Raw genomic sequence first — 15,689 nt, forward strand, 5'->3', positions numbered from 1 at the left:
GGGGCAGCTAAGCCTTGGTTGGGGCAGCTAGGACTTGGTTGGGGGCAGCTAGGCCTTGGTTAGGGGCAGCTAGGCCTTGGTTGGGGGCAGCTAGGCCTTGGTTGGGGGCAGCTAAGCCTTGGTTGGGGCAGCTAAGCCTTGGTTGGGGCAGCTAGGCCTTGGTTGGGGCAGCTAAGCCTTGGTTGGGGCAGCTAGGACTTGGTTGGGGGCAGCTAGGCCTTGGTTAGGGGCAGCTAGGCCTTGGTTGGGGGCAGCTAGGCCTTGGTTGGGGCAGCTAGGCCTTGGTTGGGGGCAGCTAGGCCTTGGTTGGGGGCAGCTAGGCCTTGGTTGGGGGCAGCTAGGCCTTGGTTGGGGCAGCTAGGATTTGGTTGGGGGCAGCTCGGCCTTGGTTGGGGCAGCTAGGCCTTGGTTGGGGGCAGCTAGGCCTTGGTTGGGGGCAGCTAGGCCTTGGTTGGGGGCAGCTAGGCCTTGGTTGGGGCAGCTAAGCCTTGGTTGGGGCAGCTAGGACTTGGTTGGGGGCAGCTAGGCCTTGGTTAGGGGCAGCTAGGCCTTGGTTGGGGGCAGCTAGGCCTTGGTTTGGGGCAGCTAGGCCTTGGTTGGGGCAGCTAGGATTTGGTTGGGGGCAGCTAGGCCTTGGTTGGGGGCAGCTTGGTTGGGGCAGCTAGGATTTGGTTGGGGGCAGCTAGGCCTTGGTTGGGGGCAGCTAGGCCTTGGTTGGGGGCAGCTAGGCCTTGGTTAGGGGCAGCTAGGCCTTGGTTGGGGGCAGCTAGGCCTTGGTTGGGGCAGCTAAGCCTTGGTTGGGGCAGCTAGGATTGGTTGGGGGCAGCTAGGACTTGGTTGGGGGCAGCTAGGCCTTGGTTGGGGCAGCTAGGATTTGGTTGGGGGCAGCTAGGCCTTGGTTGGGGGCAGCTAGGCCATGATTGGGGTCAGCTAGGCCATGATTGGGGGCAGCTAGGCCTTGGTTGGGGCAGCTAGGATTTGGTTGGGGGCAGCTAGGCCTTGGTTGGGGGCAGCTAGGCCTTGGTTGGGGGCAGCTAGGCCTTGGTTGGGGGCAGCTAGAAAAGGAATTAAAAACACATCTTCATTATTAACATGGAAAGGGTAGAAAAGAACCAGTCGGCCAATGAAATGCTCAGCTCTGGGTTTATCCAATTACATTTGCTTTATAGTTATCTTATGGGAGTTTGAGTGGAGTCATCTTATGGGATTCAGTCCTTACCACCCCTGCAGGGAGGCTGTGCTATGTATTTACCCCCTTTCGGTAAAGGAGTGTTTCCTTTGCTTCCCTTCTACCCATCTCCCTCTGCTTCAATTATCAACTCTACTCAGATGTAACTCTCCCCCATTATGACAAACTGGAGTGTTGGGATACTCAGGGCACATTGTGGGAGGGGTTAGGTGTATGTGGGAGGGGTGCAAGTGTTAGAGGCGGGGCTCTAGTGGCACAATGTACAGGGATAGACTTGGGGAGACTACTCTGGGATTGAAGTCTGGGTGGTTCGTTGCTCCTGGATGAGATCCAACACTGGCTACTCAATTGCTTAAGCTAAAGTGGAAATAAAATGACATAGTGATCATTTTATACAGGTTTATATGCCCTTTGCCACTCTGGGTGGCACTTCATGGGTACAATGATTGGCATATACTCACGTGTTTGCCCTTCGGCCAGAATATGAGGTATTGGGGGGGCAATCTGCCCTTAAACGGACTAAGTTGCACCGGCAGATTTAGTGGCAAATAAGAAAGGAATTGGAAATATTTATATGGCACTTTCCCCTATGAGCCTATAATTCCACTGCAGGGTATTTACAGCAACCAAGGGGCCATTACAGGCTCGCTAAGCATGCTGGGGGGCAAGTGTGATTTTCCTGACGAATACTGGGTCACATTGGCTCATTGGCGGGTCCTATTCCCTTTGTTCAATCATTTGGCCCGTGCCCCCGTGACTGGGCAGCACCCTTACCTGTCTCGAGACGGGCCAGAATGGCATTGTGCCAACCTCGCGGTGCTTTAAGCCAAAGTCAGAACGGATTTAGATGCCAGGACCGATCAACCAATGGAATAAATAGACGTCAGGAGATTCCCGCTCGCTATGAAATCTGGGATAAATCACTAAATCGCCACTTTATGGGGAGTAGAGACAGAATAGATTGTGAGCTCATGAGCCAAGGCCTCTCTGCCATTCATATCTGTATATACTGAGGGAGGGGGTAACAACTTAATGTCTCCCACTTGTACTGCGCTACTGAATCTGTCACTCCACAATCAATTGAATGTACCAATATCCTCACTTCTTATACTGTTACTTTATATTATAGTCTGTTTTGCCCCTTTACCATCGGGGGGGGCTGTTTCCTGATACAAATCATAGACACAAGAAAGCAAATTAATTTCCAGTTTAGTTTAGCGCTGACCCCAACATCCTTCTATTTTTTGAGCCCATGAAATTACACCAAGAGCGCTTGGCCCTGGGGGGTAGATTTTCATTAAAGCCTTCCCAAACCTGGCCGACAGTTAAAAAAGATAGTGGCTGAGCCGTGCCTGCAGTTCTCCAGCAGGGGGAGCTCTCCGGGAAGAAAGAAATACACGGGCCAGAACCAAACAAGCTGTAACTGTTGAGGGGATGTCAAAGGCCAGAACAACGGCCTTTGTAAGCAGCAGTCCTGCCCTGCTTTATGGCTGAGATTCTAGCTATCTGTATAACAGAGCATTCTGTCATAGTGGCACAGATCCTATCTGATCCCCCCATTGTAAGCAGCAGTCCTGCCCTGCTTTATGGCTGAGATTCTAGCTATCTGTATAACAGAGCATTCTGTCACAGTGGCACAGATCCTATCTGATCCCCCCATTGTAAGCAGCAGTCCTGCCCTGCTTTATGGCTGAGATTCTAGCTATCTGTATAACAGAGCATTCTGTCACAGTGGCACAGATCCTATCTGATCCCCCCATTGTAAGCAGCAGTCCTGCCCTGCTTTATGGCTGAGATTCTAGCTATCTGTATAACAGAGCATTCTGTCACAGTGGCACAGATCCTATCTGATCCCCCCATTGTAAGCAGCAGTCCTGCCCTGCTTTATGGCTGAGATTCTAGCTATCTGTATAACAGAGCATTCTGTCACAGTGGCACAGATCCTATCTGACCCCCCCATTGTAAGCAGCAGTCCTGCCCTGCTTTATGGCTGAGATTCTAGCTATCTGTATAACAGAGCATTCTGTCACAGTGGCACAGATCCTATCTGATCCCCCCATTGTAAGCAGCAGTCCTGCCCTGCTTTATGGCTGAGATTCTAGCTATCTGTATAACAGAGCATTCTGTCACAGTGGCACAGATCCTATCTGATCCCCCCCCATTGTAAGCAGCAGTCCTGCCCTGCTTTATGGCTGAGATTCTAGCTATCTGTATAACAGAGCATTCTGTCACAGTGGCACAGATCCTATCTGATCCCCCCCCATTGTAAGCAGCAGTCCTGCCCTGCTTTATGGCTGAGATTCTAGCTATCTGTAAAACAGATTCGGCTGATGATTAAGTATCACAACATCCCTCCGGCTCGGGGCGCAGATTAGGCCGTAAATGAGCCTTGAGGTGCTGATTTAATCTCTTGTTTATGTTCCCATGGGAATAGAGCCGTTAGTAGCGGCGGGCAGGTAGGTATTGGGTATCACTAGGCTCCCATTACCCGGCTATTCATGTGAATGTGGTGTTTACCAAACCAAGAGACAATATAATCCCACATACAGGGGAGCAGGAAATCCCTGGGCTGATGGGAGAGCATGACATGGGGATGTGACAGTGAGGAATGTGGGGCGTCTCTACCATAAACACCGTCTCACCCCCCTTTTGTTTTTCAGGCCTAAATGGCAACCGAAGAAGAAATTCTCACTTTTCCCTTCTCCGAAAGACTGGAACTTCCGAGGGGTAAGAGCTTGTTTGTTATTTAACCCTTTCCTGTGTGTGTCCCCCATCCCATGCATTTCCTATTATGGGTTCTCATTATCTCATTCTAAGCAACGTTCCCTGCACTGCTGGTTCTGACTCCTGATACAACTCCCCAATACCCATTCATTCCTCATTCTCACTGGGTTTATAGTTATGTGTAACTGTCACTGTGTCTGTCCCTTTCCCTTCCCTGCACTGCTGGTTCTGACTCCTGATACAACTCCCCAATATCCATTCATCCCTCATTCTCACTGGGTTTATAGTTATGTGTAACTGTCACTGTGACTGTCCCTTTCCCTTCCCTGCACTGCTGGTTCTGACTCCTGATACAACTCCCCAATATCCATTCATTCCTCATTCTCACTGGGTTTATAGTTATGTGTAACTGTCACTGTGTCTGTCCCTTTCCCTTCCCTGCACTGCTGGTTCTGACTCCTGATACAACTCCCCGATACCCATTCATTCCTCATTCTCACTGGGTTTATAGTTATGTGTAACTGTCACTGTGTCTGTCCCTTTCCCTTCTCTGCACTGCTGGTTCTGACTCCTGATACAACTCCCCAATACCCATTCATCCCTCATTCTCACTGGGTTTATAGTTATGTGTAACTGTCACTGTGTCTGTCCCTTTCCCTTCCCTGCACTGCTGGTTCTGACTCCTGATACAACTCCCCAATATCCATTCATCCCTCATTCTCACTGGGTTTATAGTTATGTGTAACTGTCACTGTGTCTGTCCCTTTCCCTTCCCTGCACTGCTGGTTCTGACTCCTGATACAACTCCCCAATATCCATTCATTCCTCATTCTCACTGGGTTTATAGTTATGTGTAACTGTCACTGTGTCTGTCCCTTTCCCTTCCCTGCACTGCTGGTTCTGACTCCTGATACAACTCCCCAATATCCATTCATTCCTCATTCTCACTGGGTTTATAGTTATGTGTAACTGTAATTGATATAGTTTGTCCCTTTCTGTTCTTTGGTTCTGACTCTTGAAACAATGTAGCAGAAGGTAGATTATAAGCTGACTGAGGGGGGGAATTGCTGCTACATTGTTTAAAAAGAACAGAAAGAGGGGAAAAATATGTTATGTAAAACACCAACCCCCCCCACCCCGGAATCCCATTGCACTTAGTACCATTCACTCAAAATGCAAATCCCTTGACATGAAACAGCAGCCACTGATACTCAGAGATATATCTATATATTTATAGCAGCAGAGGAACTGGGTAGATATCACAGTATCAGAGATAGGGGGGCTGTGGTTACTGGGGGGGGGGGCTGTGGTTACTGGGGGGGGGCTGTGGTTACTGGGGGGGGGGGCTGTGGTTACTGGGGGGAGGGGTTTATCTCGCTTCCTCTTTGTAAATCTGCTTTTAGGTTAAAGTCAGTGGCACCCAGGGTGCTGCCCCCCCGCCGACTCCCATTGACTCATCAGCCTGTCAGGCATTTCCCATTCATGTCAATGGGAGGCAAGAGGAGATGATGTGTAAGTTCAGCAATAGGCCGACACAGGGTGTATATATGAACCAGGGAGTCGCAGGGGGCACAACACTGGCGCTCATATTGGCTAGCGGTGAGCTGGGACCCCCAGAAATATTCATTGGCAGGGAGGCTCCATATTCATTATAGCAGTTGTGTGCCCCCACTCAGGGTCCCCTCAGTCATTGGCTCATCCTCAATCTGGGCCTTTCCAGAAGCCTCCCCAGCTCCATACTCCATAGCCAGTCGGCCCATAGCCAGTCGGCCCATACTCCATAGCCAGTCGGCCCATACTCCATAGCCAGTCGGCCCATACTCCATAGCCAGTCAGCCCATACTCCATAGCCAGTCGGCCCATACTCCATAGCCAGTCGGCCCATACTCCATAGCCAGTCGGCCCATACTCCATAGCCAGTCGGCCCATACTCCATAGCCAGTCGGCCCATACTCCATAGCCAGTCGGCCCATACTCCATAGCCAGTCGGCCCATACTCCATAGCCAGTCGGCCCATATTCCATAGCCAGTCGGCCCATACTCCATAGCCAGTCGGCCCATATTCCATAGCCAGTCAGCCCATACTCCATAGCCAGTCGGCCCATACTCCATAGCCAGTCAGCCCATATTCCATAGCCAGTCAGCCCATACTCCATAGCCAGTCAGCCCATATTCCATAGCCAGTCAGCCCATACTCCATAGCCAGTCAGCCCATACTCCATAGCCAGTCGGCCCATACGCCATAGCCAGTCGGCCCATACTCCATAGCCAGTCGGCCCATACGCCATAGCCAGTCGGCCCATACTCCATAGCCAGTCGGCCCATACGCCATAGCCAGTCGGCCCATACGCCATAGCCAGTCGGCCCATACTCCATAGCCAGTCGGCCCATACTCCATAGCCAGTCGGCCCATACTCCATAGCCAGTCGGCCCATACTCCATAGCCAGTCGGCCCATACTCCATAGCCAGTCGGCCCATACTCCATAGCCAGTCGGCCCATACTCCATAGCCAGTCGGCCCATATTCCATAGCCAGTCGGCCCATACTCCATAGCCAGTCGGCCCATATTCCATAGCCAGTCGGCCCATACTCCATAGCCAGTCAGCCCATACTCCATAGCCAGTCAGCCCATATTCCATAGCCAGTCAGCCCATACTCCATAGCCAGTCAGCCCATATTCCATAGCCAGTCAGCCCATACTCCATAGCCAGTCGGCCCATACGCCATAGCCAGTCGGCTACGCATAGCCAGTCGGCCATACGCCATAGCCAGTCGGCCCATACGCCATAGCCAGTCGGCCCATACGCCATAGCCAGTCGGCCCATACGCCATAGCCAGTCGGCCCATACGCCATAGCCAGTCGGCCCATACGCCATAGCCAGTCGGCCCATACGCCATAGCCAGTCGGCCCATACGCCATAGCCAGTCGGCCCATACGCCATAGCCAGTCGGCCCATACGCCATAGCCAGTCGGCCCATACGCCATAGCCAGTCGGCCCATACGCCATAGCCAGTCGGCCCATACGCCATAGCCAGTCGGCCCATACTCCATAGCCAGTCGGCCCATACTCCATAGCCAGTCGGCCCATACTCCATAGCCAGTCGGCCCATACTCCATAGCCAGTCGGCCCATACTCCATAGCCAGTCGGCCCATACTCCATAGCCAGTCGGCCCATACTCCTTAGCCAGTCGGCCCATACTCCATAGCCAGTCGGCCCATACTCCATAGCCAGTCGGCCCATACTCCATAGCCAGTCGGCCCATACTCCATAGCCAGTCGGCCCATACTCCTTAGCCAGTCGGCCCATACTCCATAGCCAGTCGGCCCATACTCCTTAGCCAGTCGGCCCATACTCCATAGCCAGTCGGCCCATACACGGCCAGGTCTGGAGACCCCTGCGCTACCTGTTGTGCCGTTATTTTGTTCGCTCTACAACTTCTCACCTGTCATTCAAGCCAAAGCTTGGTTGCTAGGGCCATTGAAGCCTTAGCAACCAAATAACTTTTTTTTTTAATTGCAAACTGCAATTCCTTCACACACTGTACAATGAAATTATAGGATTATATTCCCCTTTTCATTCACATTCTGCTCCTACAATAATTATTTATAAAGGGAAAGTCTGGTGTTTAGATTCCGGGGGGCGGCTGGGAAATGTTACTCAGGTTTTGCTGTATGTCTCTTTCCTCAATCTCCCCTCTTGCCTGCACTGCTGTCTCATTGTGGGGGGGTCTCGGTGCATGTGGGGGGGCTCCCAGACACGGGGCTGTTACCCATCTACACCCATTGCTTCAACTAATGAAGCACCTTAAAAGGCTGTTTATTGGATAAATATGAATGAGCACAGGAGGAATGCTCTGGGCCCACGATAGCCAATCACACGCTTCTATCTACAACACTGGGAATACTTCAGCTTTAGCTGGAAAAGCAGCACGTGATTGGCCCACGGGGCTCGGGGTGACATTATCTGTATTATCTGGATAAACTGCCGACGTATTTACCGAATGGGAACATGGAGAGAAGTAAAAATAGCCGGGATGAGTAGGATGAAGATGAAGATGATATAAAGAATTTCTTAAATTGGACTTCGCTGGAAATAATTGTTTACAAGTAAAACCTCAGATATGGAAGTGGCCGTTTCTCATCGCTACAGATTGGGCCCTGAGAGAGACGTAAACTATCCGCGGGCGAGAGATAAACACAGCGCGGGAGTTACTGAAAGTCCCGTCACCCAGCGGCCGAAGCGGCCAATCAGATGTCAGCAGATCTGCATTCTTTCAGAGTATTAGAGGCATTTATCCGAAGGAATGTTCCGCCGGGGGTTTTACATTATTTGTCACATTCAGCGGAAAATAATGGGTTCCGGCTGTGGGTCCGACACAGTGTTTAGTGTCTCTGGTACAGGTATAGGACCCGTTATCCAGAATGCTTGGGACCAAGGGTATTCTGGATAAGGGGTCTTTCCATAATTTGGATCTCCATACCTTAAGTCTACTAAAAAATCAATAAAACATTAAATAAACCCAATAGGGCTGTTCTGCCCCAATAAGGGGTAATTATATCTTAGTTGGGATCAAGTACAGGTACTGTTTTATTATTACAGAGAAAAGGGAATCATTTAACCATTAAATAAACCCAATAGGGCTGTTCTGCCCCAATAAGGGGTAATTATATCTTAGTTGGGATCAAGTACAGGTACTGTTTTATTATTACAGAGAAAAGGGAATCATTTAACCATTAAATAAACCCAATAGGGCTGTTCTGCCCCCAATAAGGGGTGATTATATCTTAGTTGGGATCAAGTACAGGTACTGTTTTATTATTACAGAGAAAAGGGAATCATTTAACCATGAAATAAACCCAATAGGGCTGTTCTGCCCCAATAAGGGGTAATTATATCTTAGTTGGGATCAAGTACAGGTACTGTTTTATTATTACAGAGAAAAGGGAATCATTTAACCATGAAATAAACCCAATAGGGCTGTTCTGCCCCAATAAGGGGTAATTATATCTTAGTTGGGATCAAGTACAGGTACTGTTTTATTATTACAGAGAAAAGGGAATCATTTAACCATTAAATAAACCCAATAGGGCTGTTCTGCCCCCAATAAGGGGTAATTATATCTTAGTTGGGATCAAGTACAGGTACTGTTTTATTATTACAGAGAAAAAGGGAATCAGTTTTAAAATTCTGAATTATTTGATTAAGATGGAGTCTATGCACCCCGAGAACCTGACATCTAGGGGCCACTCTATGCACCATTAGATGTACTAAATGGTATCTGTCTAATGGGATTTATCATAGAGTGGGGCTCACCGGGATGCTCCCTGGTATCCCAGCAGGCCAGTCCGACCCAGCAGTACAACTATATATATAGCAGACCCCATGGTTGCAGGGGGGCCCGGACCTCGGGGTCTGCTGTACCTTAGTCCCCCCTCCCCGGCCTAACTCCTACCTTAAATATCTTTCATATTAGATTTAACTTTTAATATGAAGTAGAGAGTGATATTCTGGAACAATTTGCAATTGGTCTTCATTTTTTAATTGTGTGTGTTTGTTTGTTTTCTTTAATTATTTTGCTTTATATTCAGCAGCTCTCCGGTTTGCATTTTTAGCTGCTATCTGGTTTCTAGGGTCTAAATTACCTTAGCAACTAAGCAGTGGAGTGAGACATTGGAACATAAATAGGAGAGGGCCTGAATAGAAAGAAAAATATAACAGTAACAATAAAACTGGAGCCTCAGAGAGCAATATTTTGTTGGCTGCCGGGGTCAGTGACCCCCTTATGAAAGCTGCAAAGAGTTGGAAGAAAAAAGGCAAATAATTCAGAAACTATAAAAAATGAAGACCAATTGAAAAGTTGCTAAGAACTGGCCATTCTATAATGTACTAAGAGTTAATAGAATAGTTCCGCTCCCTGTGGCTCTGAGCGGCTGCCTCTGATTCCCGTGGCTCTAGGCAACTGTCTCACCGCCGCGGCCGTTAGTTCCTTGGAAGCAGAAGAAAGCCGCGGCTACCTGGAGAATAAGCAGGCCTGTCATGTGAGCGCCAGCGACTGCGAGACAGGCCCCGGGGGCAGTACGGAGCAGCACAGAGGTAACGTGAGGATAAGGGTCTGATCTGTGGCCCCGGGAAACATGGTGCCAGTACATGCACAGGTTTGGTCTGGAAGTTTCCATAATAGTCCTGCAGTTTACATTATAGTCCCGCAGTTTCCATAATAGTCCTGCAGTTTCTATTATAGTCCTGCAGTTTCCATAATAGTCCTGCAGTTTACATTATAGTCCCGCAGTTTCCATAATAGTCCTGCAGTTTACATTATAGTCCCGCAGTTTCCATAATAGTCCTGCAGTTTACATTATAGTCCCGCAGTTTCCATAATAGTCCCGCAGTTTACATTATAGTCCCGCAGTTTCCATTATAGTCCCGCAGTTTCCATAATTGTCCTGCAGTTTCCATAATAGTCCCGCAGTTTCCATTATAGTCCCGCAGTTTCCATAATAGTCCTGCAGTTTCTATTATAGTCCCGCAGTTTCCATAATAGTCCTGCAGTTTCCATTATAGTCCCGCAGTCTCCATAATAGTCCTGCAGTTTCTATTATAGTCCCGCAGTTTCCATAATAATCCCGCAGTTTCCATAATAGTCCTGCAGTTTCTATTATAGTCCCGCAGTTTCCATAATAGTCCCGCAGTTCCCATAATTGTCCTGCAGTTTCTATTATAGTCCCGCAGTTTCCATAATAGTCCCGCAGTTTCCATAATTGTCCTGCAGTTTCTATTATAGTCCCGCAGTTTCCATAATAGTCCCGCAGTTTCCATAATAATCCCGCAGTTTCCATAATAGTCCTGCAGTTTCTATTATAGTCCCGCAGTTTCCATAATAGTCCCGCAGTTCCCATAATTGTCCTGCAGTTTCTATTATAGTCCCGCAGTTTCCATAATAGTCCTGCAGTTTCCATTATAGTCCCGCAGTTTCCATAATAGTCCCGCAGTTTCCATAATAGTCCCGCAGTTTCCATAATAGTCCTGCAGTTTCCATAATAGTCCTGCAGTTTCCATTATAGTCAGCAGTTTCCATTATAGTCCCGCAGTTTCCATAATAGTCCTGCAGTTTCCATTATAGTCCCGCAGTTTCCATTATAGTCCCGCAGTTTCCATAATAGTCCCCGATAGGGATAAGCAAATTTTTTCACTTGATATTTTTTTTACGAAACTGCTGCAAAAATTTGCCGCAACAAAAAGTCGGCGAGTGAGAAAAAAGTTGCATCAAATAAGTTGCGGTTGTGTCATGTGATGCACCACATCCACTATTTTCCGAATCCTAGTTGCGTCAAAAAAGTCACGCAGTAGCGCATTTTGCTCATTTTGCTCATTTTTCTCCGTTTTCTTAAATTTTTGGCAGTTTTGCAATTTTTTGGCGAAGTGAAATGGGACGGATTTGCTTGTCACTAGTGCCCAACCGTATGCCGAGTCACTGGGGCTATAAACATGGTCTGATATGTTTAACGTTAGGCAATTGCCAAATGGTGGCCCCCAGTAGGGAAGCGTTGGCAGGATACTGGCAGGGCTAGCAGCTGCCCCATGGAAAGGAGGTGTTTAGTAAGGATTGCCTGGGTGCCCATGCCCAGTGTTGGTCGGTTAGAGAGCCGCGCTGCTCTGCTGGGCCACATGGGCCTTGATGTCCCCATTTGATGATCTTTGGGCTCATTTTCATCCACAAGTGCAGTGAGTAAGGTGCAATTTCGGCCGCAATCGCCATTTTTTTTGTTTTTTTCCCACAATGCACCATTGCAGACGTGATTCTTTTGCACTGGGTCTGCCGCAAGTTGCGACAGATTCACCCAAATGGACACAACTGTGTGTACACTTTGTCACAAATCAGGCACAATTGCCCAGAGTTGAACTGGACTGGGGGGGAAACAACCTGATGGGCCCCACCGGCCCAGACCCGATCCCTGCTGTGAGCCCCCCCGGGGCGCCGGTCTCCCTCCCTGACACGCTGAAGGTAAGTTTAACTTATACGCACTTAGGGGTGGGGGCCCAGTCTGACCCTGGCTGCCTGTGGGTGCCATTTTGTGGGAACCCTTGAAGCTACTCCTGGTCCGGAGATGGCGGCAGCTCCAGGGTTCCTCTGCGTCAGACCCAATCCCACCGGCACCCCCCCCCCGGCCCGCAGATCTACCTCCCCCAATGCACCTACAGTAAGAATAATGTTATGCAGGATTTGGGTAGGTGGGGGGCCCCCGGGGGGGTAGGAAGGACTGAGTGGCACCAAGCCCAACGATACGGAAGTGCAAGGAGCAAGTGCCTTTAATGAAAGTGGTTTTATATGGGGTTCCACTGCCCCCCCCCTCCCCCGCGGGAAGCTGGTAGATCCCAAAGCGCGGCAGCGAATGGCTTTTCCCCGCCCGTTGCTATAGGGCCCGGCCCGGCGTGATTCATTGTGGGTGGTTTCCGTTACTTTATCTCCTCTCTTTGTTGATTTTGAGTCTATTTTTTGAGCAGTGATTTAAGCTGCGTCGGACTTCCTGCCAGCTGTGAGGGCACCGTAAATCCCTTCCCCACAGTAACTGAAAGCGCCGGGGATTGGGGTTCAGGGCGGCAGCCTCGATACCAGCGCCAATTTTATTCTGAACCCGGGGGGGGGGGGGGGTGATATGGGGGCGCAGGGGTGTATTGTGCCCCGGTCTCTCTGCAATAGGTGAGGGGCTAAATACACCGACCTGGGCTGGAATAAACCATTTACCGGATTCTTTCCTTTATATTTATATTGTATTTTCCCTTAGATATACACTATACAGTATATATACACTATAACGGGCCCACTATACAGTATATACACTATAACGGGCCCACTATACAGTATATATACACTATAACGGGCCCACTATACAGTATATACACTATAACGGGCACACTATACAGTATATATACACTATAACGGGCCCACTATACAGTATATACACACTATAACGGGCCCACTATACAGTATATATACACACTATAACGGGCCCGCTATACAGTATATACACACTATAACGGGCCCACTATACAGTATATATACACTATAACGGGCCCACTATACAGTATATACACTATAACGGGCCCACTATACAGTATATATACACTATAACGGGCCCACTATACAGTATATACACACTATAACGGGCCCACTAGACAGTATATACACACTATAACGGGCCTACTATACAGTATATATACACTATAACGGGCCCACTATACAGTATATATACACTATAACGGGCCCACTATACAGTATATATACACTATAACGGGCCCACTATACAGTATATATACACTATAACGGGCCCACTATACAGTATATATACACTATAACGGGCCCACTATACAGTATATACACACTATAACGGGCCCACTATACAGTATAATACACACTATAACGGGCCCACTATACAGTATATACACTATAACGGGCCCACTATACAGTATATATACACTATAACGGGCCCACTATACAGTATATACACTATAACGGGCCCACTATACAGTATATATACACTATAACGGGCCCACTATACAGTATATATACACTATAACGGGCCCACTATACAGTATATACACTATAACGGGCCCACTATACAGTATATATACACTATAACGGGCCCACTATACAGTATATACACACTATAACAGGCCCACTATACAGTATATATACACTATAACGGGCCCACTATACAGTATATATACACTATAACGGGCCCACTATACAGTATATATACACTATAACGGGCCCACTATACAGTATATACACACTATAACGGGCCCACTATACAGTATATACACTATAACGGGCCCACTATACAGTATATATACACTATAACGGGCCCACTATACAGTATATACACTATAACGGGCCCACTATACAGTATATACACTATAACGGGCCCACTATACAGTATATACACTATAACGGGCCCACTATACAGTATATATACACTATAACGGGCCCACTATACAGTATATATACACTATAACGGGCCCACTATACAGTATATACACACTATAACGGGCCCACTATACAGTATATATACACTATAACGGGCCCACTATACAGTATATATACACTATAACGGCCCACTATACAGTATATACACACTATAACGGGCCCACTATACAGTATATATACACTATAACGGGCCCACTATACAGTATATATACACTATAACGGGCCCACTATACAGTATATACATACTTTAACGGGCCCACTATACAGTATATATACACTATAACGGGCACAGTATATATTATATATACAATATAACAGGCACAGTACAAATACATTGTTAGATTACATGGCTGACTAGAAACCTGTGCAGTCTGCATTAAAACTGACTCATAATCAGTCCTGTAGCATCAGTTTCAATGACAGATGTTTTTCTGATTTCCCCTAAGCTCCTCCCCCAGCAGCCCAGAACCCACTGAGCATGTGCAGTGCCACTGACACACAAAAGATGGCTCAGGACAGGATATGGGTGGCTGCTGAGCCCCTCTGGGCTGTACAATATATAAAATACAGCATTTCTAGCGAGGCTTCTTCCTGCAAGTTGCGCCTTCTCTGGCTGCGTGGGGATGCTGGGATCTGTAGTTCAGAGCCAGCCAGGGGAGCCCAGATTTATACAGATATCCCCCCCTCTCAGCCCCCCGGCGACACACACAGATACATAAAGTGGGAAGCATTTCAGCGCTGAGCAGTTTATAGGGATTTCTCGTGAGAACGGAGCGCAGGAATGAGCCGCTTGGCGTTCCCAGATGAGCTATTTTTGAGCACAAACAAAAAAATCCTTCGTTCCGACTCAGGAATCAGCATGTTTGTAAGGAAAAGAGAGGTCGGTGTGAGCCTCCGAGTGAGACCCTGCCGGGGGGTTTACTGACAATTGTTACACAATGTGTTATGTCCTTTGTACTTGTATCTATACCCCCCGCCCCAAGGGGCCCCGGTGATGCTGGGGGCCCAATCCTTCATCTATTACCAGTTTGTCCGTCTGTCTCAGGGCCTTTGTATTGTAACGGCTGGTCTCCAGGATGGAGGGATGTGTACGGAAATATTATGGTTGCCAGGAAATGGGGCCTCTTGTGTCCCTGTAGGGCCCCTGAGATAATAGCTGTATATATATTTATATTGGTCATTTCCCTATGGGACCAAAATGTAAATTATATCCTTATAAACGGTGTTTAGTGATGTCATCAGTTATAATCGGAGCTTAGTGATGTCATTTCTGTCACATGACTCACTGAAACTTGTATATTATAATAAATTAGGGTATTATAAGTTACCTATGAGTTTGGGTGGAACTCCTCGGGGGCTTATAATATCCCTATATGTTACAATAGGGGGCACTTTATTCACTATATATTATAAGGAACTCCTCGGGGGCTTATAATATCCCTATATGTTACAATAGGGGGCACTTTATTCACTATATATTATAAGGAACTCCTCGGGGGCTTATAATATCCCTATATGTTACAATAGGGGGCACTTTATTCACTATATATTATAAGGAACTCCTCGGGGGCTTATAATATCCCTATATGTTACAATAGGGGGCACTTTATTCACTATATATTATAAGGAACTCCTTGGGGGCTTATAATATCCCTATATGTTACAATAGGGGGCACTTTATTCACTATATATAACTTAGTTGGGGGTCATTTATAAACACTGGACAAAGTTGCACCTGGGCAGTAACTCATTGCAACCAATCAGATTATTGCTTTCAGTGTTCAACC

At 47.9% G+C, this 15,689-nt stretch overlaps 1 protein-coding gene across 1 annotated transcript in view; it reads left to right on the forward strand.

The window, feature by feature from the left end:
* arhgef3.2 (Rho guanine nucleotide exchange factor 3) overlaps positions 1-15,689 on the forward strand; it is a 143,906-nt gene that overhangs the window by 32,593 nt on the left and 95,624 nt on the right. Inside the window, exon 2 of the mRNA XM_031901259.1 lies at positions 3,850-3,916. Within this exon, the coding sequence (XP_031757119.1) occupies positions 3,850-3,916 (67 nt within the window). The remainder of the gene's footprint in view (positions 1-3,849; positions 3,917-15,689) is intronic.

The sequence above is a fragment of the Xenopus tropicalis genome, chromosome 4 (genome assembly GCF_000004195.4).
Source record: "Xenopus tropicalis strain Nigerian chromosome 4, UCB_Xtro_10.0, whole genome shotgun sequence".
In the NCBI taxonomy this organism is placed as follows: domain Eukaryota; kingdom Metazoa; phylum Chordata; class Amphibia; order Anura; family Pipidae; genus Xenopus; species Xenopus tropicalis.